Source organism: Caretta caretta, chromosome 9, assembly GCF_965140235.1.
Source record: "Caretta caretta isolate rCarCar2 chromosome 9, rCarCar1.hap1, whole genome shotgun sequence".
Lineage (NCBI taxonomy): Eukaryota > Metazoa > Chordata > Testudines > Cheloniidae > Caretta > Caretta caretta.
The window spans coordinates 52881041-52908317 of record NC_134214.1 but is presented as its reverse complement, the minus strand read 5'-3'; the positions used below and the strand labels follow the sequence as shown (position 1 = coordinate 52908317).

General features: G+C 46.3%; 1 protein-coding gene across 8 annotated transcripts in view; it reads left to right on the top strand.

Moving 5' to 3' along the window:
* EPHB1 (EPH receptor B1) overlaps positions 1–27277 on the top strand; it is a 414114-nt gene that overhangs the window by 275117 nt on the left and 111720 nt on the right. For 7 of the 8 annotated variants that reach the window (XM_048863514.2, XM_075132294.1, XM_048863512.2 and 4 more), the window contains 5 exons: positions 2033–2214; positions 5109–5271; positions 10356–10464; positions 11589–11653; positions 26592–26714. In XM_048863514.2, the coding sequence (XP_048719471.1) occupies positions 2033–2214; positions 5109–5271; positions 10356–10464; positions 11589–11653; positions 26592–26714 (642 nt within the window). The remainder of the gene's footprint in view (positions 1–2032; positions 2215–5108; positions 5272–10355; positions 10465–11588; positions 11654–26591; positions 26715–27277) is intronic. The other variant, XM_048863519.2, reaches the window with a different exon arrangement.

Genomic DNA, 27277 nt, shown 5'->3' with positions numbered 1-27277 from the left:
CACAACATGGGACGTTTCGGACACACTGAAGCCAGTTCCCCAGCTGGCAGGGGCCTGTCCTGGTGCATTAAATTAAATGCACTGAGCCTCGCCTCCTGACCATGACACCTTGGATGGTTGCCCACAATGCCCACCCATAAGTCTGGCCCTGTTTGGGGGACAAAGCCCCCTTACCCCCTTCCACAAACTATGCCCATGCTCTGGGTGCTCAGTGAGACCCTGTCCTGGGACCTTACTGGGGGACTTAGCAGCCTGGATAGTTAAGTGGAAATATTGTCCTGCCAAAGTTTATTGTTGTTATAATTTGTTTGTATTGCAATAGCACCTGGGAGCCTTAGTCCTGGCCCAAAACCCCACTGTGCCAAGTGCTGTACAGACTCTGAACAAAAGACAGCCCGGTGCTTACAATCCAAGTATCAGACAAGAGGCAACCTGACAGACAGAGGTTTAGACTGGGTAGCTCTAACCTCTGTCACAGTTAATGGAATGGGGAAGCTGTGTTTTGTTCACCTCCTGGGAAACGTCCTCTGAATTTGCTGCTTTGCTCGCTATGAGTTGTTGACTGTTCCTGGTGAGACTGAGCACTCAGAATTCGAAATCTCTAATTAAAAATAATTATCAGTTTAAATATTTAACCAGTTTTATTGACACACTGCTCTCATTTCATGCATAGTGTTGCAATAATAGCAAATAAACATGGAAGCCTCTTGCTAACTTGGCAAAGGGAGGGGTGGGGTGAGTTCTCCACCTCCAGTGGAATTCAGCACACACACACACACACCCCGCGACACTGCTCACTCACTCCTCTCAGAGAGGACTTGTGTTTGGGACTTTTTAAGACATGGTTGAAGAGCAAGTGACTTGCCTCTGGAATGCGCCAAACTGCCCCAGATGACACGTATTTGCAAAATATTTCCTAGGGAACCATACACACCACTCTTCCTGCCTGCAGCCCCTACACACCAGGGCGTGGGGCCAATGACAGGCAAATGGGGGCATTTTTGTGGGAGCTCAGTGTTAAAATAATGGCAGTACATCTCAGTGTGAGGGCCTGATCCCAGCACCCTATGTGATTGGAACTCCCAGTTACTGCAAGAAGGTGTTGTGATGTTTCACACTCACAGGACTGGGACCAAATTGCAGCTGGACCTGCTGGGAGCACTCTGCTATGTGAAATAGGGTAGAGGGAAAGTCTTGGTCAATGGCCTTTTTTGTTTGATTATTGTTCTGTGTTTCTCCCTCTTTTCATACATCAGTCTGTCTTCTAGCATTGTCTAGATTGATTAGATCAATTCCATTATTGTTAGAGATTGATTTTGATTATTCATGGAGCAGGGACTGAGTTCTCTTCTTTATTTTCTCCGCTGCACCAAGCACACCACTGGCCATCAACAAACAATAAACCATCATCATAACTCTTGGTTACCCATATGCTGAATCTGTCTTTCTCTCTCCTCTTTATCCCCCTCTGCTACAGCTACAGTACATATGCCTCTTTCTTTATATTCCATTCTTTAAGGTTGAATTCTCTGTGTTATCTGGTTTCTACAACACTGAAAACATTTTCTCTTGGTCCCTTTAAATAGGTGGTTTTAGTGCAATGAGTTGTATTAATGAATAGGCAACAGGTTTAAAACACAGATTAGGAAGTACTTCTTCACATAGAAAAGGATGAACCTGCCAGAAGCTGGGACTGGACCAAGGGGGTGGATCACTTGAAATTGCCCTGTTCTGTTCATTCCCTCTGGAGCATCTGGCACTGGCCCCACTGTCATAGACAGGATACTGGGCTAGATGGACCATTGGTCTGACTCGCAAGGCCATTCTCATGTTCTTATGCTGTATAATATCTCATCCTCCTTCCTTCAAACCTCTCGCCATTTGCTCCTTTCTTCCCATTCTCCTCTTTCCCTCCTCACCCCCCAGGATGGCTCTCTGACATTTTATTTTCACCCTCTCTTCAGATCACGTTAGTCCCCCCATCCATGAGTTAATTTTCACTTCTATTTCCTGTTTCCTCCTTTCTCCACAGCTCCCTCCACAGTTCCCATCATGCACCAGGTAAGTGCCACCATGAGGAGCATCACACTGTCGTGGCCTCAGCCAGAGCAGCCCAATGGCATCATCTTGGACTACGAGATCCGTTACTATGAGAAGGTGAGCCGGATCTGCCACCCCGAGATCAGCAGCACTGTGGGCTCACGACCAGCCACCGTAAGCCTGAATGAAAGCAGGGGAAGAAGGCTGGGGTGGGGACAGACACTCCAGGCTCTGAAATGCTTCTGTATTTTTTTCCTTGTTGTGGATTGTTAATTATGGGCCTGAGCCACCACCCATTGAACTCAGTGGAAAGACCCATTGAGTACAGTGGGGTTAGGATTAGGTCCTTGGATAACTCAACAAAGTTTTATCATGAGAGATAACACCCAGCCCTGGCAGGTAAATTGGGTGTGAGGTATGCGTATGAGGGGGCATAATTGACACTGCTGCTGGCTTTGCCTAGACTAGAGTTTTGGGTCATGTTGCGTTAATTGAATGTGAACTAACTAAAGTTCTGTAAGACAATCGTAAATGCTAATCCAGACACACCACCAGCATTTGTTCCAGGACAGAAATGTTTGTTTCTGGTCTAGGTGCAGCGTAAGTCGAGCAGTGAATTAACTTGAGTTACAACATGACCCGAGAGTCTGAACAAAGCCTAGTGTGCTGGATGAGAGGACGCGTGTAGAAGAGCCATGTCCAAGCATTTGTTGTGTGTGTTTTTAAAGGGAGGGAGCAATACCCCTTGTTAGCCAGGTATAGAGTGCAAAATGGTGCTGAGCAGGTTTCCTCCAACACCAGCTCCAGCCATTCACTTCAAGGGGCTCGCTCCTTGGCTGCATCCCACTCCACACCTGCTAGTCCAACGCCACACGGCTCAGCCTCCATAACTCTTTCTGCTCCGCAGCTGCTCAAGTGCTGACCTGTGCACCCCTCCTGTCACGTGGACACGCAGGGCTAGGAGAAGACAGGTCAAACCGACTTTTCCTCAGTGACCCCATTTAAGATTTGAATGTGGGTGACAAACAGGGTGACAAACAGTGCTCACTGCACCGCAAACGCATTCGTGTTTGTAGTGTAGTAGTGCTTTGAGACCTCAGCTGAGATCAGGACCCTGTTGTGCTAGGTGCTGTACATGCACATATGCCCCAATGACCTTGCAATCTAACTGGACAAGATGGGGGGGGAGGGAGAAGGAAAGACTTGTCTTCGTCCCCTTCGCTGATATGTTTGCTTTCCTTACTCACTTCTGCAGTCTTTCCTGATCTCTCAGAGGAAAAGTCTGTTGCAGGAGGCAGTTGTGTCCTTTAACCCAAAGGGTGTTGCTCTGGGCAGGGCCGGCCTTAGGGAAAATGGCACCCTGGGTGAACTTGCATTTTGGTGCCCCCCATTGCCGCTGGTCCCCCATCCTCCCTTCCCCACTAAGCCCTGTACTGTGCAACCTTCACCCCTGATCCCTGCACCTCCCTCCTGCACCCCTAACCCCTGCACTGCCCCCTTCACCCCAACCCCTGCATTCCCTTCCTGAGCCCCAACCCCTGCACTGTGCCCCCTTCACGCCAACCACTGCCCCCTCCTGTGCCCCAATCCCTGCACTCCCTTCACACCTACCCCTGCACTTCCCTCCTGTGCACCTAACCCCTCCACTGTGTCCCCTTCACCCCAACCCCTACACTCCCCTCCTGTGCCCCAACCCCTGCACCCCATTCACTCCTAGCCCCTGCACCTCTCTCCTGTGCCCCTAGCCCCTTCACTGTGCCCTCTTGAGTCCTACCGCTTGCACTTCCCTCCTGAGCCCCTAACCCCTGCATCCTCCTCCTGCACCCACGTGGGGAAACTGACCCACCTGGATGCACAAAGCAGCTGGCATTGGTGCTCCCTGCCCCCTGGACTGCTGCTCCTCCGCCCTGTGCGTAAGGAGAGGGCAGGAGAGCAACAGCTGCTGATGCCTCAGCACAGCCCAGGTGGGGAAGTGACCAGAATGCAGGGAGCCCTGGTGTTAATGTGTGTTGGGGGGGACTCTGTGTGCGTGTGTGTGTGTGTGTGCGTGTGTGTGTGTGTGAAAGCACTCAGGGGCAGGAGCCTGAAGGCTTGTGTTCAAACACAAGCAGCCGCCAGCAGCTCCGGACCCAGAGAGGCAGCAGCACACACACAGATTCCCCCTGTCCAGTCACCCCAACTCAGTGGAAATTGGGTGCATGGGGGAGTGGAGGAGGACACCCCGACAACAGCCCCCCTCCCCCAGCAGAGTGGCCAGGGTCGGCCTTGTGGAGGACAAGGAAGGGCGGTGGGGCAGGGACACCAGCGGCTGCACATGTGGAGCAGGGGGGAGGAGGGGCACCCCTGCTCTGGAGGAGTCACCTGGCTCTGACGGCTGGTCATCCAACTGCCCCCTGCAGCTGGGGTCTCTTCCCCCGGCCCCCTCTCCAGCGCTGCTGCTCGCCTGCCGCGGCAGGTCAGGTGGGAATCCAAACCCTGCTCACTGCACCCTCTTTGGCAGGCCACCCTGGGCAGAGGATCAGACGACCCACCCCAAAGGCCGGCCCTGGCTCTGGGGACAGATTATTGGCCCATGTAAAGAACAATACTTGCAGTTTGTGAGCAGGGGTGTGTGTGCTGCAATGGCATTGAGAGAGGAAGCAGAGGTCACTTCATCGTCTAGATCTGCCACCTCTAGTTGATACAGCTTGTACCTGCAAGCGGTCTTTCAAAGAAGCCATGGCAGGTTGGCAGTGTGACACCCGTGTGCAATGTGTCTAGCTACCGCACTGTATACATATAGACACACACACACACACATATATATATATATATATATTAATATAAGGCACGCATTTCATTAGTGACAATATGGCCATGTGCATTTTCCTTCAGTGCTCTGTATTTTCAGTGCAGAATGCTTGAAGTGGGGTGACTGGAGCAGTAACGCTTTAACCCCAATATTCCCATTCCACCAGTGGATCAGCCTCATGCCTGAGTAGAACCCTGGGGTGGCCATTGGATGGGACTACCGTTGCTCTGGAACCTCCCTTTGATTGACACCAGCCTTTCTTTGCTGTTCCCCGCAGGACCACAACGAGTACAATTCATCCATGGCCAAGAGTCAAACCAACACGGCCAGGATCGAGGGGCTGAGGCCTGGCATGGTGTATGTGGTGCAGGTGCGAGCCCGGACAGTGGCTGGCTATGGGAAATACAGCGGGAAAATGTGCTTCCAAACGCTGACAGATGGTAAGTGTGTGGCAAAAGGAGGGGGTAAGAGAGAGAGAGGCTTCACTTGCAGCTCAAGCTGTAATTGGATTAAATAAACCTGTCTCTCCAAACCCCAGCTCCCAGAGGGGCAGTGTGGCAAGAGCCAGGTGATTTATAGTGATGTTTGATTAATTGCCAGCTGGAGGAGTAATCTGTTTTAAATCTCTTATCTCTGTTTTCTCCTCCACCATTTAACTGCATTTCCCCGCATCTGTATGTGGCTTGGATTATTTGCATGCCAGCCAGGGGAGAACATGAATGTTAACCCCTTCCTGACCCCATGCCTCTCACCACAGGAGAGCTTGCTAAGAGTCTGTTCTGGCTGAGCTGGGAAGTATGTCACACTAGCGTGTGTGTGCTGTATGAGGGTACGCACAGAGATGGGGGAGGGGATGTGATCTGAGTGCCACGGAACTCACATGCACATAGAAATGAAAGATGGAAGAGAACTGTCAGGCCAGCTGCTCTAGTCCCTCTCCTGGCCAGTCCGGGGTTGTTGCCTACACTCCACTCTCTGCTCACTGGGATGGTCTACGCTGCAATCGAAGGTGCGACTGCAGCTCAGTTAGACACACCCATGCTAGCATGGCTGAAAATACCAGTGTACACGTGGCAGGGGGAGCTTCAGCGGGGGCTGCACACAGCCACTGGGGAGCTACTCGTGTTGCTGGATCCTGCACCACCACCTCGACACTGCTATTGTTAGCCATTCTAGCAAGGGTAACGTTAGCGCGGTATGTCTACCCGACCTGCAATAAACCCCTCAAACTGCAGCATAGACACATCCTTGGTCCAGGCGTTTTTTTAACCAGTCACTCAATGGAATGTCCGCTCTTTCCTTCCAGAGACTATTTCACACTCTAACAGGCCTCCCTCACAGGACGATTTTCCCAGTATTCAGCCCCGGTGTTTCAGTTTCATCCCACTACTTCCAGCCTCTCCTTCTTCAGCCCTAAATCTTTCCACTTCGTCTGTGGCACTTACCCCCTTCAGATTCTTATAGATTATGTCCCTCCAGCCTCTGCTCCCTTGCTCTCATTTCACAAGCCCTACACATTTCATTGCCCTGCTAAACCCAGGGTTGTGAGTTCAATCCTTGAGGGGGCCATTTAGGGATCTGGGGCAAAAACTGGGGATTGGCCCTGCTTTGAGCAGGGGGTTGGACTAGATGACCTCCTGAGGTCCCTTCCAACCCTGATATTCTATGACTTCTATGAGAACTCTTTGACTCTTCCCTCCTGTAAGTCAATCCCCCAGCTCTTTAATCATTTGTATGACACTTCTCTGAATAACATCAATAAAAGATGCAAAGAACAGACTAAAATAAGGAGATTAGAAAGAAGCTATCCTTTCTGTACATGCTCTCTCCTACTCTGTATAACAGTTTATTAGTTGTATATTCGGTAAGTCACTCTAAGAGATGAACAAACTGCTTCAAATCAACTAAGAAGTGGCATGAAATATTCCCCAGATCTCAGAGCATTTTAAACCTGATCTAAATCTCTTCAGGGCAGATGGGTCCAGAAATCAGGCCAAGCAGTGAATGGAGGTGTTCAGGGTCCTTTCCTCAGTTCAGTACATTGTACCAAAAGGTCTAGCTCTTTCTCCAAAGTTACACAACAGCTAAGGATATTTGGATCCATTCCTCCGGTTCCAACTTGTCTTTGTTTCTTAGCATGAAAAATTGCCAGTTAACCTTAAAAAATCATAAGGTGGGGGGATTATTTTTCATTCTCACAACACTCCCCATTCCTTCAGGGAAGTGCTGAAATTGGCAAAGAAAGGCTTTTCTTGTGGTAGTCTAACATGCCCAGAAGCCATAAGTTCAGAAATCTCCCAAAGGCAGTCTGTTCTCTCTGATTTCCAGCCCATTTGTACCTCCTCTAGAGTAACATGCCATGGGCTCAATCCTGCAAGGTGCTGAGCATTCTGCCTCTGATCCAGCAAAATATTTAAGCATGTGAGTAGCCCCACTGAAAACAGCAGAGCTCTGTTGATTTACACCAGTGCAGGATCAGGCCCGTAATAGCTATTACTACCACTGTTTATGAACTTCCAGGACATCACGTGATGGACGCTAGTTCCCTAGATTGCTCCAGTGAAACCACACAACCAGTAGTCTGCTATGAACATGTATGTGAGGGTTTCTCCTAGGAACACAAGAGGATTAGAATTGAGGCCTATAGCTAGGGGAGAAACTCCATAGCTCTGTCACCTCCGAACCTGTGTCTTTTCTTTCTCCTTTGGCTCTGTTATTTTGGGCTTTGCCATAGTGAAAAACTGAATAAACTCAACTGAGCATGCCACAGATGCAAAAGACCCTCAGCCTCTCCTCCAAATCTATGCCTTTATATTGCATGTTCAACAAAGTGTCATATGTGCCCATGCAGATTGCACATGTTTGAATCAAGCTAGATGTCTATATACCAGCAGGATAATGCACATGCTTAATTGTGGGTACAAATGGATTAGCAGCAGCTAGGATTTTCAAAGGGGCTTAAGGGAGATAGGAACCAGCTATTACTGAAATGTAATGGCAGCTGGGTGCCTAACTTCCTTAAGCACTGTTGAAAATCCTCAGCCATTAATATTAATTTGTATTGGGGTGGCAGCAGGAGATCCAGTCAGGGCCCCATTGTGTTCAGTCATGTACACAGATATGTAGAAAAAGACAGTTTATAGCCCAAAGACGCAGAAGCCATTAAAAGAAAAATATGGCCCTATGACTGTTGCCCAGAAGCACAAAGACAGAAAGATGTGTGTGATTGTCTGTGGCAAATGTTAATTATTTATATTACTATAGCAACTAACGGCCCCAAACAACATCAGAGCAGGCACACAGTCAGAGATTTATTCAGAGCAATTCAATGACTTGTCCAAGGTCACACAGTGAGGTTGTGAGAGAGTCAGGAATTAAACCTACATCTCTGGAGTGTTGATGAAATGCCTTGACCACAGAACTATCCTTCTTCTCTGAAAAGTTCTTTTGCCTTCTCGTATTTAAGAAGCTAACCTTCAGCAGGTTCTTTTGTGTATTTTTTCTGAAAGGCAAACATCTAAAAGCATAAGGAAAAGGAAAAACACAGAATGACTGAAAGGATGCAAATAAAAAATGAATGTCTTGAATATTCAGGATTAGTGAAGGGAGGAGAAAACTCTGCCTCCAATAAGCAATTAATTGAAATTTAATAAGAATGGATATTGTAGATTATTAAATAATCATTGATTGTTAGATGAGACTTTCTCAGGATTTAAGTAGCACGCAGGAGATAAATCTGGTTACTAGCAACTAACTGTGAAAAAGAAAAACTAAAGATAAAAGGAGTGCTAAATACCTCCTTTTGAAGGACTTTTACTTTAACCTTTTGGTTTCTGCTTCTGGCACAAGTTAACAGGTCTTTCTCTCTAGAAAATGAATTATTACTATTTGTATTGCAATAGGAACGAAGAGTGCGGCCCTGTTGTACTAGGTGCTCTACGGACACGTATCGAGAGACAACCCTGGCTCTAAGTAGTTTTTCATTTATATAGACAAGACAGACAAAGCCAGGGAGGGAAACAGAAGCACAAAGATGGGAAGGTCACGCAGCAGGGCACCGGCAAAGTCCAGATCAGGACCCAAGTGTCCTGAGTCACAGTGCCGTGTCCTTATCTGGTACTCCATCAGCCAGGCGGTCATTGCTAAATAGACTTAAAGCATTCGAGGCTGATTCTTATTTACATTAAGGCCCCTGTGCACTACTCCGACGGTGTAAAAGGCTTAAAGTAGGCATACATGCAGTTGAAATGGGCCTTAATGTAAATGAGAACCAGTCCCTTGGGATGAACTCCTGTCGTAAGATTCTGGATTTTCATATCTCCCCTTCCGGTTTTAACTCCTTCGCTGCTGCAAGTTCAGAGTTTGTGTCTTGGTCACATTTTTGTGACAAAAGGGTCTGTTCAAATCAACAGGACACAGCAGCAGATCGTATGTTTTCTCCTGTGTGACCCTGGAAATCAACTTCCTCCGTTGCTCCAGCTACTTCCCTGTGTTGCATGGAGTTCAATGGCGGTTGCAGCTACAGCTCTCTTTGCAAGATGGCCACCCGCGCTCTGTAGCTATAAGGAGCCAGTGAAGCTAGAGTTCTCCTCGCAACTACTCTTTTTTTCTCGTTTCCAGCATGTTGACGCCCTCAGGATGGTCTCGGGGGAGGGCAAGGAGTAGGGCATCTATATGAGCTGAGAGTCACATTGTTGGACCATAGCTGTGGGGTAAATGAAGAGCGATGGCTGGGATTTCCAAAGGAGCTCCCAACTCTACCTCTCTTTGAAAATCGCAGCCGTAATTGCTAAATACTCCCTCTGCCCCAAGCTCGTGGCTCTAAAACTCCTTCCATCTCCACTTAAACCCATGATCAGCTCCCTCTTGGTAATGTATAATGCTTGTGCAAAGCCGAGGGTTGTGCAGTTACCCCCTTCCCATCCCATCCCTCCTTCCCCCCAGGCCCAGTGCTCAGTCCCTGGGGCGTCTGTTGTGATCTGCTGTGGCAGGTGCTCAGCAGGTACCTTGTGTGAGTCAGTGTGCTCTAGAAAACAGAAACAAAGCCCTACAGCATAATAATCTAACATGCGGCAGCGTGGCTGGTGCCATGGCTGCCAGACCCAGACCTGAGGAAAAGGTGGAGGTTTTCAGCTTTTCACAAGATTCAGAAATGTGTCACATTCGCGCAACCTGCCAACCTTTCTGTTCTATTTTTTAACCTCAAATGCACGCGAGTCGTGTGTGACAATCCGCATCAGGGCTATGCAAGCCCAGGACTGTCTCATCCCCCTGCTTCTTTCCGAGCCTATGGTGATGCTCCCAACCCACAAGTGGTTGGCCTTGCCGAAGAGGTGGGAGGAGCAATATATCTGGTGCCTCAGTCTCATTCTGCCACCCTTATTCCCAGTGAATAGTGCCTTGCTCCATTGAAGCCAACGTGGGCAGCTTCTCAGCCAAAGGGCAGCAGAATCAGGCCGCGAGAGGTTTGTCCTTGGCTCTTCCTTGGGTCGGAGAGAGAGTAAGATGCCTTTCTGCCTTGCAGATGACTACAAGTCAGAGCTGAGAGAGCAGTTGCCTTTGATCGCAGGGTCTGCAGCAGCCGGTGTGGTCTTCATTGTCTCTCTGGTGGCTATTTCAATCGTCTGCAGCAGGTACCATTTTTCACCCGCAGTCTTTAGCTTTTCCTTTGCAATCAGAAAGGAGAGTCTCCCTGGCATGCAGTGGCCATGCCTCTGATGCAGTGAGAGGGCCTTCAAGGAGGTGCCATTGGCTGCAGTGCCTCCTGCTGGCCAGCCCGGAGCAAAGCAGCAGCCAGACTGCAGAGAAAGGGAACTCTTCACAGTTCCCCTTGGTTGGCTGTGCCGTGCTGTGTAGGCATAACAGGAACTGAACTGAGATTTGGAGGTGGTGGAAAGTACAAAGTAAACAGCATGTGCAAGAAATGCATGTGAGGTGGGGAAGGATGAAGTATCCTTGCAGTACTAAAGGGCACGAGATGTGAGTCTTCTGGCTCCCATTAAAGCTTGCCACTTACTGAGCTATGTTCTGCCCTCTGAGCAGACCTGAGGGCATTAGTTGGGCCACAGCTGAATGAGCTGGGGACACCTAGCACAAGGCAGTTTACAAATGACCATTATGCTTGTACTAGAGAGTCCCAAGGCAGCTCTGCCACGGGTAAATATCACACCAGACAGTTCTCAGTGGGTGATACATTTTTTCAGTGAGTTTTTATGCGAACACAATGAGAAGTTAGACGTGAAACAAGAGGGGAAGCGTGTTTCATTCAAGTGAACATGAGCCATGGAGACAGCAACAGATTTAAAGGAGTCTAATCAGAGAATTTACTTCAACAATATTTTTGCAAACATGGACCCAGTTTTATTGTCTCCCACCCTTTCCTGCTCCACTCACTGAATCTGTAGCAAGCAGGGAGCACAAAATTGGGCATGCGGATTCCAGAGCTACAATTTATGCTGGGTCACTGTCTCTTCCTTCTCCTGCGGACACTCACTGTTTCAAATCTCTGACATACAGACAGATATAGGTAGACAGCTGTGCATGTGAGTGTGTCTCTATCGATATATCTGCATGTGACTGTGCACATCTATATCACCTCGATGTAGATATTTGTTAGTGCATGAGTAATAGGCATCATTTTCCCATGCCAGTGCAGGTAAATTCATTATCACACTCTTTTTCAGAGATGCTCTGAGTGGTCTGGGTAAGAATGAGCCACTTATACATTACCTGAACAATTTGTCTCCCCTTTCCCTAGGAAGCGGGCTTACAGCAAAGAGGCCGTGTACAGTGATAAATTACAGCACTACAGCACTGGCCGAGGTGAGTGGAGAGAAAAACGGTACAGCAGGTTTGTGATGAAGAAAGTTGTAACGTGTGTGTTTCCTATACACTAATAATTTTTACAGAGAGCTGCAACTGTCTGTGGCTTTAGAAATCACATGGAAAGATAAACTTCTCCGCGCAGCCTAACTCAGATGAAGATGATACACAGGACAATAGCAAAGGATTTATGATCATAAGCTCAGTGCAGCTCAGCACACCTTCATGGGCTTGAAGAAGAAGAGCGAGGCAGTTTGGTGGAGAGAGAGGGGGAGGCTATTGTACAGTAAGGTGCAGTATTAAAGAAGGAGAGAAGAAGACAGCGACTATAGGGTGGAATGAGTGGGGTAGACACATTGCATGCCTCTGAAGGTGAGGAAAAGGAGTCGGAAGTTGAGGGAGAGAGGAGGCTAGTGAAGGGAGATGGAGCTAGCGAAGGGGTCTAAGGAGAGCAGATGTGATCAGCGCACTGGGAAGGGATGCTGATTTTAGCAGGAGAGCTAGTGCTCGACAAATAATTGGCTTTTCGGTTTGGTGGCTGAACTGAAAAGTCTGAAAAGAAATTTTATTTCAGGTCTACCTGAAACAACAATTTTTTCAGTTTTTCTCACAAAAACAGAAAACCGCAAACATTTTGCTAGCGGTCAGTTCAAACCTGCATTTTTCAGCAAATAAATTATTCACCAAAAAAAAAAAAGATCACCAATCTAGTTTTTGCTAGACTGAAACTAATAACAGACAATCCAAAGTGAAGGAGGTTGCAAGACGCAAACTGACAAGACCCAAATTGAGCAAGGCATGGATCAGGATTTATTGTAGCAGGGCTTGAGGGGAAAGGGCAGATCTTAGAGATGGTATAGTGCGAGAAATGACAGGACTTGGTCAGAGTCTCAGCATGATGGGAGGAGGAGAATAAAATATGCAGTGGGGCTGACTCTTGCAATTTTTATCATGTCTCTCCCGATATTTGAGTTCTTTTAAAGCTCCAGATGCTGGAGGCAGGTGATTAGGTGAGATTCTCAGCTTTCCTTTTAAAAAAAGTAGGTTTGTAGCCCTCATTTCTGCAAGAAAATCTTGAAAATGTGACTTGAGTGCATCTTAGAGGCTCAGAGACCAGGAGACCAATAAAAAGAACCCAACTGTTGTCACTGTTTTAGTCTTATGATTTTAAGACAAACTTTGGATTTTGAGGGGGCCTGACTCATGGTTTTTGAACAGATTTGCAATACAGAAACTGGCATCTGTGTTTTGAGTCGGGGTGCTGTAGGGGACGGTGGAGTTTCACATGGATAGATAAGAGGGGGCATGTTGGGGGGCTGAGAGATCTGATAACCTGAAGTTTAGACACGTTGAGCTGGAGCAGTCTGTCAGGCATCCATAAGGAGGTACCAGAGAGACAGCAAAGGTGCAAGGCTGGTCAGGAAATGAATGTCAAAGTCAAGAGAGCAGACGGATGGCTTAACCCATGGTTTGACAGGAGAGCATCTAGGGCAAGAATAAGACAGGCGGGATGTGGGGGCAGTGACAGAGCAGGTGCCTCCCCAAGCAACGCTGAAAAGCAAAAGCATGGAGAGCTTGAAAGCCCTAGGAAGAAAGAGCCTGGAGAGGGAGGGGCCATGAGCCAGGCAGAGGGTGCAGGGATCATGAACGATCGGAGAAGGCTGTAAGGCTCAGCTATGCGACTGGTTGTGATGAGAGCAGTCTGAAGGGAGGGAAGTAGCTGAATTCAGGGCAGGGGAGTCAGCCTCATACTAAAATCAGTGTTGGAAGGGACCTCAGGAGGTCATCTAGTCCAACCCCCTGCTCAAAGCAGGACCAACACCAACTAAATCACACAGCCTCATCTAACTGGGGCTCCTCCTGGCTTTCTCCTTACATGGATATTTAAAAAGTTTGCTGGAGTTACCCTAGGGCCTGAACAAAAAATATTTGCTGGAATCTAAAAAGCTTTTTAGCATCTTTCATGCAGACCATGGGGTGGCATCACCACTCTTATGCTCTATAAGAGGCCGGTGCTTCTAGCTCGCACTGGGCAACAGGAGGCTATGTTGCAAATAACTGGAAAGGCTTCTTGACTCGATGCCCCTGATCTGGTTGGTAAACAAATACAAGAACCTGAAAGTCAAGAGGGAGTTCTTATTTTTCCAGAGGGGGTTAGCTTTTTTAAACCTCCCTTGGAGGTCTGTAGATCCACAAGTCTGAATAAAATCTAAGCATTGGTTGTGTGCAGAAAGTATAGCTTGTACTCAGATACTCTTCCAGTGCACGAGATCTGCTCTTGATAAAATAGCAAATAGGCCTTTACTCATTTACTATCTTTTCCAATGTAGGCTATAAAGCAACAGCCCCAGCCAGTATCTGCCACCCACATTTCCACAGACTTCACATGCTCTAGCCACGCATGGAACCAGCTGCAAAGAGTTGAATTCTGCAGTTCCCAAGTGCTTCAAGGAATGTCTCTAACACAAACACACACTTCTCTTTAGGGCTTTGCAGATTACAGACAGCCTCAGTACCCACGTAAAGCAGGGCATGGCAGGAAAGCAGCGGAGTAGGAACTGAGATACAAAATTGGGACCAGCTGAAATCCAAATTACAGTCTACCACAGAAACCTCCCAGATGCATTCAGTTTCTTTAAAAAGGACCCCAGGTGTAGAAAAAATGGGATTAATTATAATTGTAATGAATAGATTGTGTTATTTGAGAAATAGCATGAGGCATGTAATTGGACTACAGGAATGCAGGTGCACAGGGGCAGAGTTAAGGTTGCATGTTCTGACTCTGAGTAATTCACTCTGTAACCCTAAAGTTCTTTTAGTCATTTTTGTATGGAATTTCCTAGGGTTTTTTTTTAATAAAGAAAACAGAGTTCAAAAACCATAGATACCAACAGAAAGAGATTAAAGAAAAGCATGCAAAACCAGAAAATAAGAGCTACAATCTAGAAATGTACAGGTATATTGTTATGCCTCTGAGTTACTAGATAGTGAACAGACACCTTGTTTTCAGGCTTAGTTCCAGCCAGAGTACTGCTGAGGGCTGATGAGTCATGCTAAACAGTGTGTCCAATTTGCTTGCGCTGGTTGGGGAAGGTGGCACCCGAATAGTTGACTGCCACAGATTCCAAAAACTGCTGAAGCTGTAAACCCCAAACCCATCAGGGATTCTTGATCACACTGAGGCCTAAACATCAAGCCAAGTTTTGAAATATTGGACCAAGAGTTTTCAAAATGATAGAATCTATTTCTCTGTCACCTTGCACTGTGTAATCATGCAGCCCCCTGCAAAATGGGTGTGAATGCTGCCCTTCTGATTCTGTCATCTCAAATGCAGGTGACTGCAACTGATAGCTACAGAGGAAGGAGCTGCGGACTCCTGCTTCTGTTTTTCCTACCTCAACCAAAACTCCCTGTCCTTGCCATGTTTAAATGTTAGGGAAATGAGATGGGTGAGGGAATGTCTTTTATTGGACAGGAGCTGATGCAATAAAAGATATACCCTCACCCACATTGTCTCTCTAATATTGTGGGAACAACCCGGCTACAACAACACTGCATGGTTAAATGTTGTCATGTATCATATGCCTACATAATATACCAGAGCAACACCCAGAGCCAAAACAGAGGTGCCTGGGAGAGGAGGTGGTGGAATACCGTGGAATCAGGGAAGATAGAGGATGGTTTTACCTGGGATTTGCAGCTTGTTATGCATACAGTCCTTATTCACGTGGATAAAACTACTGAGCCATTGGCTGCTCCTATGAGTAAGAATTTGCCTGAGATTTGTATCACTCTCTAGAAAAAGTTTTTATGTATTTTGACTGATGAATTCTTGTGCTAGTTTGGAGTCCAAGTGTACAGATCCTTGCAGTTGAGTTAAACTGTATCCCTGTTTAGGAAGTTAGGTTACAATGTCATGGCTTTTATTGTTAATCATGGTGATTATGGTGGTGCCTGAGAGCTGACTAAGATCTGGGGTCCATTGTTCTAGGCACTGTACAAACACAGATTAGTAGAGTTCTAGTTAATTCCATGATTTTTTTTGGAGGGTGGAGCTTAGCTGAATGGAAAGACAGGTGAGACGAAGGGATTGAGAATGTGGAGCAGGTGAGAAGAGGGGACAAAGCAGACTATGAGCGGGTAGGTGTGGAATGATGCTAAATTGAGCTGAGAGACTGTGAGGAGGAAGTGGGAGGGTTGGAGCAAGGAGCCAGTCAGTCAGGGCAGAGAAAGTCCAGTTAAAACTAAAAAATATTCTAGATGGATTTTGATTTTCTTAGCTCCCCACTGAAAACCCTTGCAATCTTGATGATTTTGTAATCTTTGGGACCAGCAAATCTTTAAGCAAATGTTTTTTACAGTTCTCTAAATACCACTGGATTCCTATTAAATACAAGGGTTCTCTCTTCCCTCTGTCACTTCCTTGTCCCCATTTTCGTCTCTTCTTCTGCATAGTTGGGGTTGGTCCTGCTTTGAGCAGGGGATTGGACTAGATGACCTCCTGAAGTCTCTTCCAACCCTAATATTCTATGATTCTATATCTCTACTTGGAAGAAAGGGTTTGTTGAAAGCCTACCAGCTAGTGCCTTGTCCACAAAGTCACTAATGTTCTTTGCAGCCTGTCCTCTGACTTGTTCCCACTGCTGAGCACTTGTCTCCATCTCTGGAAACAGCTCACATGAAGTGAGGCAAAAATATTGCAGCAAGAGAACAGATGTCTTTGGAAGAGGTAGGACGGCCCTGCCCAAACTAGGATTTCAAAAGGATACTAGAATACACCCTCTTGAACCAGTCCTTAGGAAAGATAGAAAAGGGTTTGTTGCAGGAACCTTTCTGCAGCTCCACCTGCAATTTGTGATCTTGGGGTCACATTGCCAATTGGTGTTTTTCCTCCCTGTTTGCAAATATTGCCGACCTCCTTGAAGGAGGTAATTCTTGATGCACCAGAATGATTACAAATAAAAGCCATGAGCTGTGAGGTCTGCACCTGAAAGCTCTGCTGTGAAGAGTGGAAAATAGGCTCTTGGATTGCCAGGGAGACTGCCAAGGTTAGAGAGACAACTAACGCTAATGCTATTATTGCACGTACTAAAGGAAAACAGGTGGGAAATTTGTGGAGAGCAGCTAATGCACTAACAAGTGCATCAACTGGAACAAATAATGCACTCACTTAACTGAACAGCAATTAGAGTATCCCCTCACCTGGCCCAGCTGTTCATGTTAGAGCTACTTTGGGTGGGTAGTGGGTGGGGAGTAGTAGGGGCAGGATATGATGTGGGATCCTGGGGAAAGGGATGCTTGACTAGAGCTGTGCCATCATCTGATTTTCAGTGTCCAAACTGAAAAATAATTTTTAGAAACTTCATTTCAGATCGATCCACAATGAAAAATGTTGTAACGTTTCGGTGAACCAAAAAGGTTGAAAATATTTAGTCTCCAGGTGAATGAAGTGCTTCATTTCATGCCTGAGTCTTTTGTACCATTTTAAAACTGAAGTACAGTTGAACTGAAAAGTGATTTTGATTCAAAAAATTGAAACGTTTCAGTTAAAAAATGTCAAATTAAACTTTTTCAGCTTTTCTGATTATTTTTTTGTGTGTGTGTGTGTGTGAGGGCAGGGGAGGTGTTCAACCAAAACAATTTGATGAATTTGCAAAAAGTTTCAGCCAAACCAAATCTGCATTTTGGGGTGAAAAAATGTTTCATCCAAAAAATTTTGCTCAGCTCTACACCTGATAGATGCAACGAAACATCTTCTGTGCACAACAGGCCTTTGTGGATTACTCCAAAAGGGAGATTTGTCCTTTGATGCATGTTTGTGTACATGCATGCCTGCATCATTGCAACAGGCAGAATGTGTATAATTTGTATATGTAGTTGAATGCATATGTGTGGGAATCCCTGGTTCTGGTTATCAAAGAGACATGGCCCTCCTATCCAAAGCAAGGGCCCCTGGCTTCTCTTCCACACCAGCACTGAATATTCCATGCTGAAAATGATGTAGCTTGCAGTTTTCTTTTTGCTTCAGCAATCTGGTGCAGCACCCAGAAATCAGGGGAAGTATGGATTAGGGGAGCTGGTATATCATGTATTCACCATCATCATAATAACTGAGCACCTCAGAAAGGTTAGTGAGTATGTCCCCCAAATACACCCAGGAGGGCAGGAAGTGATGTTGGCCCCATTTCACAGATGGGGAATTGAAACTCAGAATGAGCATGTGATTTAAATCCCCAAGCTCACACAGGGAGTTTGTGAGAGACCTTGGAATAGAACCCAGATCTCCTCAGTCCCAGCCCAGTACCTTAATCACAAGCCTGTCCTTCATGGAAGAAGAAGGAGGAGAAACTAGTTTCTCATTCATTCTGAGAAATTATTCTGAGACTGAGCTTGATAAATTTATGGAGAGGATGGTATGATGACACTGCCCATAGTGGCATGTGTCCCATCAGTGACTGCCAGTAGCAAAAATCCCCAATGGCCAGTGATGGACACTAGATTGGGAGGGCTCTGAGTTAGTACAGAGAATTCTTTCCCTGGTGTCTGGCTGGTGGGTCTCACCCACATGCTGAGGGTCTCACTGATTGCCATATTTGCTGTCAGGAAGGAATTTTCCCCCAGGTCAGATTAGCAGAGACCCTGGGGAGTTTTCACCGTCCTCTGAAGCATGGGGCATGGGTTACTTGCAGGTTTAAACTAGATTAAATGGTGAATTCTCTGTAATTTGAAGTCTTTAATCCATGATTAGGGGACTTCAGTAACTTAGCCAGAGGTTAGGGGTCTATTGCAGGAGTGGGTGGGCAAGGTTCTGTGACCTGTGATCAGACTGCATGATCATGATGGTCTCTACTGACCTTAAAGTCTATGAATCTTCAAGGAAATAATAGTGGGCTCAATCCATCTCTTTTGCTTCTTGATCTTGCCAGCATTCCTCCTGGCTCCTGGGAGGGGCTCTACATAGCTCCTTCTTCCTCCGTGTTCCTGCAGGAAGTGCAGTGAGAGTGGAAGGGTTTGTGGTTTTCTTTCACCTCCCGTTAATCAGGCAGAGGTGGGGGATCAGCAGCTCCCTACGTCCTGCCCATCTTGGTCCGGGAGAGGTAATGGCAGGCAGAACAAGGTAGCTATTTTTTCTGTATGACCCTGTACTGGGGCAAGTTTCTCAAGTAGGGCCAGATTCTCTATTGCATCTTCATTCACAGACACAGATTCCCGCCAGTTGTTCTGTTGGCTCGTTACTGTTGTAAAGTGGTGAATACGTGTTCCTGTAAATAGTATATGGACCATATGTTTCTCTGCTGTATCTAGGCATGAATGTCTGTGTAATCGGAGAAGTATTTCTGTAAATTGCTGTTATAAGTATCAGTGAAATGGATTTTATATCTGTCATCACACACCCAATCAGTAATAGAGTTCCCTTAGTAGTGGATGATGCATAAAGTTGTAAAACAGTTTAATTAATAAGCTTTGATTTGGACATGATCAACATTTTCTGAAAAAATCACCTTTTGGGCTGTAATTTCCCACGCTTGGTCTATTTCCCTGCTCTGCAAAGCACTTGGAGATGACCTGAATATGAAAGGTTAGAACTGTAGCAATTCAATCAGCCAAATCTGCTCCAAGGTATGCCCCTTGCAATCCCGCGGATGTCTAGGTTACACACAGGAAGGAATTCACATGCAGGTAGAACATGAAACTACTAATGGTTACAGAAAGAGTTTGGCTTTGCTATCAAAATACTAACTCATTTTGCTTGAATAAGGTCGTTAATAACCGGATAAGCTGAGACAAGTATCAGGGCAATAGCAAGAGGGAAAGGGAAGTATTTACAGTGGGATTATCAACAGACCTCTGTGTTGGCCTACCTCTGCTCCCATCCATGCCAGTGATTAAACTCCCAGCACACAGGCCTTTCGAAACTCCCAGTCTTATTCCTCATAGTGATGGCTGACTAAGGTCCTGCAGACTGAGATGATCAAAGCCCTCCAAGAGATTTGGATGCCCTCATTCCATTAATATGGGCATTCAGATTCCTTAGGTAGCTTTGGAAATCTCTGCTCCCATGTCTGCTGGGACACAGTATATTCACTAAAAAAAGATGCTTGTCTTTCGCTGTCCTTCATGAATCCTCTGGCCTCCTTGCTCCCCTTCTGCCCCATCCCATGTTTGTTCACCCTATCAGCTATATTCTGGAGCACCCACTCTGTGTTCCTCCCCAGAGTGAGGTAATGCAGAGAGATTTTTACCCATATAGTGGAAACTGTCTTCTTTAAAACCAGTGGCGGGTGCTATGATAGGATAAATTTCCTCTATCCCTTTCAGTGTAAATTGGCCAGCCTTGCCCCACCTACCTTATGCCATCCATCATGCTCTGTAATTTGGCTGCTCTGTAATTTAAAAACCTCCTGACATCTTAGGGAACTACAATATAGTGCAATGGCATGTGGGTAGCATCTTTCATACTCACTATCTCTCAGGATTCTTTCCACAGTTGAATAATACAGCAACAGAGCTAAACGTGAGCAGATGGAGAGAGAAATGAATACTCTGATCTTCACGCTTTCTTTCATGCTCTCCCTTATGCTTGGATCTACCATACGCACTCTTGTGTGCCAATCATCCACCATCTCCACATCCCTCTTTAAAGCACACTTCTTCCCTCAAATCTGTCAGGGATACTTTGCATAAAACTGAACAAATGTAAATATTCTCTAATAGTCCCCTCCTGCAATTAACCAGAAAACTAGTAAACTTAAATGGTCTGCTCACTGCAAGGAAGGCTCCTGAATAGAGCTGATCGGGAATTACTCGACAAAACCTTTTTTCACCCGAACTGCAACTTTTTGCAAGAAGGTATCAGTTTCGATGAAACTTTTGTCAGGAAGGTTACTTAGATTCAGGGTGGAATTTCTGGTCAAAATCAGAGAGCATGACTCACCCCAGAATAGCCAAGAGCTCAGTGGTTTGAGCACTCACCTGGGATTTGGGCAAACCAGGTTCCAGTCCCTGCTCTGGATCAGGAAACTGGCTCATCTTGTCTCATTTTTTGTGAAAAATTCCAAAGCATTTTGGTTTTCACTTCATGTGAGACCTAAAACAAATTCCAAAACCTCCACATTTTTCAGATATCGGAATTCTTGTTTCCCGCCAGCCTCCTACCAAGCTTCCCAAGGAACAGCACTTCCCCTTGCTGGGGAGAGATGATGTTTCTCCACCAGCCTTCCCTACCACAGCCTGTCCTGGTCCCTTGTCAGCATTTGGTGTCTAATTTAGGGCCAGTCCTGCTCCCATTGTGTCAATGGCGGGCAGACTCATTTATTTCAAAGCAGGATCAGACCTTGAAACTGTAGACTCCAAGCTGCACAGGCTTGTCCTGTTACCTCCATGCACAGCTATAACGCTCTATATGTCAGAACAGTGTCTGTCTCATTGGTAATAATAAATACGGAGGAAGAGTGAATGCACCGGTGCTCTGGAGGATAGTTGTTGCAACGTCAGACGCTTCAGAGGAGAAGGCTGGCACGCCACCACCAGCACCAACGAGACTCTGTGAAAGGGCAGAGGGGAAGTTCAGCCCAGATCCGCAAAGGTCCATTGAGAGCAATGTAAGTGAAGAGCCGACATGCCTTTGCGGAGCTGCGCCATACTGCCTGCAGAGTGGGGGGATTGGGGAGAGGAATCGAGAGAGAGAAGGTGTATTTGCAAGGCTGGGACAAGTGATGGTTTAAAGGCCATGTGGCTGTTCTGAACCGGACCCTGTAATAAATGGGAAACAAGCATGGAGGGGGTGTGGTCTCAGTTCTTTGCCTGTGAGAGAAGGTGATTGCAGGGGGGGTTGCAATAGTCCAAGTGAGAAAAGGCCAAGGAATGAGTGAGGGTTTCCTGAGATGTAGGGTTGTGGCAGAGGGGTGCATGGGTGTGTTGTGATAAGTATCCCTGATATTCAGCTTCAGAGCAGGCTTTGGTGCTCCAGACAGAGTTAGGCCTCCAGCAGCCTTGCCCTCCTTGGCACCCCTCCCATCCTGGCAAACGACCCTGTGGCATTGGATCCACAGGCTGCTGCTCCTCCCCACAATCTGCACTGAGGCCCCGCATCCTGTCTGGGGTGAAAGAGCAAGGGAGACAAGATTTTTTGATCAGTAGCTCAGTCTTGGTTATGATCCTGTAAATCCCTTTGTAATCCTGGCAGGAGTATCAGCTGCTCTTGTAAAAAAATTTATGGGGCCATTAAAGTGTATGAGACTGAGCCGTAAAGGGATTTATGAAGTGGGAGATGTACAGATGGCTTCATTGCAGTTTTCATCATCAGCCTTGGGAACGTGGCGCTTCTGCCCAAACTGGCCCTGCTAGGAGCGAGGAGCTCATCTGACATCCTTCTTGAATCTCAGACACCAGAATCATGAGCTCATTCTTCCATCAACTGTTTTTTCACAATCACTCCATAATTAACAGGCAACATCTGATAAACTCTTTAGCTCAGATACTTGGAATTCATTGCTAATTCAGAGTGGCTCACTGGCATCATAAAGGAGCAACGGGCTCATTCACATTCCCAGCGTACAGTCTATTACGTGACAAAAACATGACAACAGGCAAATTGTTCCGATGTCAGCTTTAGAAATGCTTCTGTGCAGCGCCTAGCACCGTGGGACCCTGATCCTTGAGTGGGGCTCCTAAAGATACAAATAATAATAATAATTAATAATGGGAACAATTAACTAAGCAATTAAAATAAATATCAAAATAGTGATTTGAGCTGTAGTGTAAAGCTTCAAGGGAAAACTGGTCAGACCAATGGAGTGGGGCGGAGACACCATTCCCTCTCTGCTCACCCCAAACATGATCATCTGGAAATCCTCACTGACATGGGTTCTCTGCTCACTTGATAGATTTTAAGGTCCAAAGGGACAATTGGGATCATCAGGACTCTCTCATTGGCAAAGTCTGTGCCCAAACTGGAAAACCAAACCACCGCTCCTCATACAGATCCCAGCAGTGACTGGCTTAGCAATGCCTCCAACTTGGCTGGGTCAGTCCTGACTCCCCTGAGTGAAGGGCAGCGTGGGGATTGGGGCAGCCACTCCTTCCCTCTCCCATCCCACTGTGGAGCAGGAGGTGACTCCAGGGACTTATCCCTGTTGAGGAGAATCTCAGATTTCATTAAGCAAAAACCCCATGCGTGTGTTAAGTTTTTCTTTGAGAAGAGAATCTTGGAAAGGCAGAGCGGTGCAATCAAATGGCTCAGGGTGACAGGAGCAGTAGTCAGGCTTCTCTTCCACAGCGGGGGGCTGAGGGGGCCCTGCAGCCCTGACACAGACACCCCTGTGTAAGGATTCACTCAAGGTGTGGTGTGGCTCAAGAATCACTGTAGTGTTCCTCCCCACAATCCTTGAGCTGACCCTGTGCACAGTAGGGTGATAATCGGGGGCTAAGGCTGGACGAGGTGATTACCCCATTCCATGTGTCCAGGGAAGAAGCTGAAGAAGTCCACGGGAGAGAGGAACATGGTGTTGCGGGCAAGGGACGGTATAGGGCCATCCTAGACCATTGTTCCTTTAAGGGCCCAGGACTAGGACCTTTGCAGAATGAGTTGGGCAAAGCTCCCCTCTCTCCCTGCTGGCCCAGACAGATGTTTTGGGGCAGGCCCTTAGCAAGGCATGCTTATGACTGGGGGGACCGAGGGAGAGGAAGGGATTGTTGGCCACCAGTGCTCTGAGGCTGGGATTTTGAAAGGAGCCAAAGGGAGTTAGGTGCCAAATCAATGGGCCACCAAAATCAGTGACCTCTTTGATAGCACGAGTCAGGAGTCTGGATGTAAAGCAGAAGATACGCTCAAAGGAGGGATGTGAGGAAGCAAACTGGGAAGAGACTTAGATGGAAAGAACAAATGAAAAGTAGGAGAGGGAGGAGGTGGAAGGAAAGCAGGCTGAGAGACAACAAATGGAAGGCGCTCCGCAGGAGAACGGGGCTGGGGAGTGAAGAGAGGGACAGCGGTGGGCACAGGAGAGGGACAATAAAGAAGAAAGGAAATGAAAGGAGACCTGGCTGTTGCTGGTTGGAACGAAAGGGGACAGTATTGTTTTTTCCAGTGGATGTGTCGTTATTCCTGGGAAACAGTTATAAGCACCCAGTTATTCTAGTGCTAGCTAGCCGGGATTACCAACTCCGTCATGCGCAAAGCTCTTAGCAGCAGGAGTGGATGTATTTAATTGGCAAACAGGGCCTGGGAAGAGAAACTGTAGAGCTGGGGAGAAAAGTGTGATAGTTTCAAAGAATGAAAGGCAGAGAGAAAAAAGAATGGACTGGAAATGGGACAGAGAGGAGAATGGAAAGGAGAAGATGGGCATGGACTGAATTAAAAGAGGTGAACAGAGAGAGAAGGAACAAGGGAGAGAAAAATCAAGAAAATATGCCACCAGAGTATGGGTCAGTGAACTTTTACCTCTCTATGTTCCTAGTGATATTTCCATAGGTAGAGGCCTCGATTGGAATCAAGGCTGAGTTGTGTTAGGCACTGTGCAGACACATCATAGGAGACAGTCTCTGCCCCAGTTAGCTTACAGTCTAAGTAGACACCACTGACAAAGATGGGAGGGGAAAAAGAACCACAGACTCGGGAAGTGACTTGCCGAAAGGCACAAAGCAGGTCAGTGGCAGATCCAGGAACAGAACCCATCTCTCCTGAGGTCCTGTCCACTGGGCCACAATCTCTCTGTAATTGTATAGTATTTCCCTAGTTGGTGCCCTCCCACCCCAGGAGCTCAGGGCAAGAAGAATTCCAGAATGGTGTTGCCAGGTAGTTTTATTGGTGTGGGGCATACCATGTAGGTTTAACCGTAACATGCCCCACATGAGTGTGTGGACTTAGAGGAGAGTAGCTGCAAATAATGTCTATTACCTGTGTGGCAGGTGATGCTACCTGCTTCCCTTATCCAGCTGTGTAGGCTTTCATTCTGAAAAGCACCGTTTTATTATAATATTTTAATAGCATTTGCTGGACTCATTTTTTCCACCAGATGAGAGGAAATGCCACTTGAGCAGCCACCATTAACGGTGTTTGCATCCCCTGGCGTGAGGGTTTTGGTTTTAATTTTAACGAGTACAGTAACAAGATCTGAATCTGATTTGATGCCCGAAGGCAGATTTCACATCTGCCTACAGTGCCACAGAAATTCCACAGTCATCTGGCTGAGCCTGGGCAGCCCTGACTTGAGGAACATCCCCTTGGAATGCTTTTTAGTAGGCAAAAATAGTGCCTGACTGTCAGTTATGGAGGCTCATAACTCATCTTTTATCAGGCCATTCAGGCTTTTGATTATAATTGCTACACTCTGTCAATTTAGTAGCAGCAACAAAACTTTCAAAGACCTTTTTGGGTAAATAAATATTTCTCAAATTATGCAGGAAGCATCATAAAATTGCCACGTTCCTTACCATAAAACCAGCTAATCGTAGTTTTGTAACTTCATTGCTGGGAGCTGAATGGTGCTATATAAGCAGGAGAGCTCTTGGTGAAAATCACTTAAGGTATGGGTTTAACTCAAGAAGCTGCGGCTTTAGGTTGTCTGGACCAAATGAAAACCCTCTTGGCATGACTTTACCTTCTAGAATGATAGCTGCAGCTCTCAGAAAACCCCGGTGCTGGCAGTGCTGCCAACTCTCCTGATTTTAGTGCAAGTCTCCCGGTATTTGATGTTCATCTTACAGGCCCCAGCTCCTGAAGTCGTGCTATTTGGTGAGAATCTCCGTTTCCCTTAAAAACAAAGGAAATGTCTAGCCTTTGTGGTTGTGAAGAAAAACTTCAAAACATGACCCAAGTGCAACCTAACGCTTCAAAAACTAAAATGCAAGTAACAAGAGCTCCACTTTTTAAAAATCACGTGATTTTTAAGCCAATCTCATGACTTTTTGAGGCCTGAATCATGATTGTTGAGCTCTTGGAGTTGGCAAAAGGAGTGTTCCTTTCTTAGAAGATCAGGACCTAGTCTATCTCCTTCACTATAGGAATGTATTTTTCGTGTTAGGATGATACTATTATTATTAATATCATTCTTATCACACTAGGAACCAGCCAAGAATGGGGCCTATTGTGTTAGGGTCTGTACAGACACAGAGCAGCAAACTCTCTCTGCCCTGAAGAGTTTACAATCTAAATAGATCAGACAGACCCAGGGTAAGGGAAAGTGGTCTAACACACATAGCGAGAGTGAAAAACACTGTAATATTTTCCTTATGCATATCTGTTTGTCTCTTTATATGTTCATGCTTTATTTTGTATCTCTTTATGTATTTCTCTTTCTGATTTTATCCTTGTAAATTTTCTTTCTTTTTAGTATTTTTATTTTTTCCTCTGAAAGTTTAAAAGAAATTTTGTTTTTTTTCCCTTTCTAACCTTTCTTCCTTTAGTCCTTCCTTTTCCACCTTGCTATTTTTCTCCTTTTTCTAATATCTTCCTCCATTCATCTGTGTGCTGTGTCACAGCTGCCTGGTATGGCCTCAGCGGCGGCTTCCCCTCTAAAAGGTGTCCGATTGATAAATATTGATCTCAACCTGCAATTCTACATTGGCTCTGCTGCTAATGCATTTGGTATGACTTTGATAAATAAATAATGGCCACGCTCCAGGTTCCCGTGTGCTCTGTGTGGACTGGTCTCAGTCTGTCAACTTATAAGTAATACCTTCCACCTACCAGGAGCGGAGCAAGAGGGAAGATAATGGAGGACAGAACAATAAGAGCAGATGAGTGGGATAGGGGCTGGAAGGATGGAGAATGAGATAGAGAGAGAGTGGAGTAGCAGAGCTAAGAGAAATAGCATTGTAATTGACTTGCAGAGAAGTGAGAAGGTATCAGAGAGATGTAAGATGCTTCCAAAGCCCTTTCTCTAAATACCAACTGTTTTTTTCTTCCTGTTGCTGTCCCTCCTGTCTCTCTCATGACAAGGCTCTCCAGGGATGAAGATCTACATTGACCCCTTCACTTATGAGGACCCCAACGAGGCTGTCCGCGAGTTTGCCAAGGAGATTGACGTCTCTTTCGTGAAGATTGAAGAAGTCATTGGAGCAGGTGTGTCTCGTTTCACTATTAGCTGTCTTCTCCACCCTCCCTCCCATCCTCTCCACAACTCCTGCACCTTCCTTTCTCTTCCTCCCTTTTGTTTTACATCCACTCATAGCTCAGAGCGGACCAGCTAACTCATTCAGTTAAAATAAAAAAAGATTCACACTTCTGCCTACACCCTGAGTTCCGCATACTCTTCCGACGTTTGGGAGGGTTTGGTTAACTTATTAATTCATTGACCTTGGTGGTCCTTTGACTTCTTGGTTTAACTTTCAGGAAATAAGAGAAAATTGGACATTTCTCTCTTTGTGTATATATATATATATCACCTGTGGCATTTGTAGTATTATTGTTAAATTACTGTATTATGCCATTAGAAAAAAATAGAGAAAGTGAGAAGTTGTGAGGAAGATTCAAAGAACCAATTGATTGTTTCAAATTTGGGGTTAGATTAATCTCACTGCTTTATGCTGCTCTGTCAATGCAAAGCAGCTGCAAATCTGACTTAAACATGAACCATTCTAGTGATCTGTAGGTGTCATTAGCTTCTGCACAAGAGATGTATAATT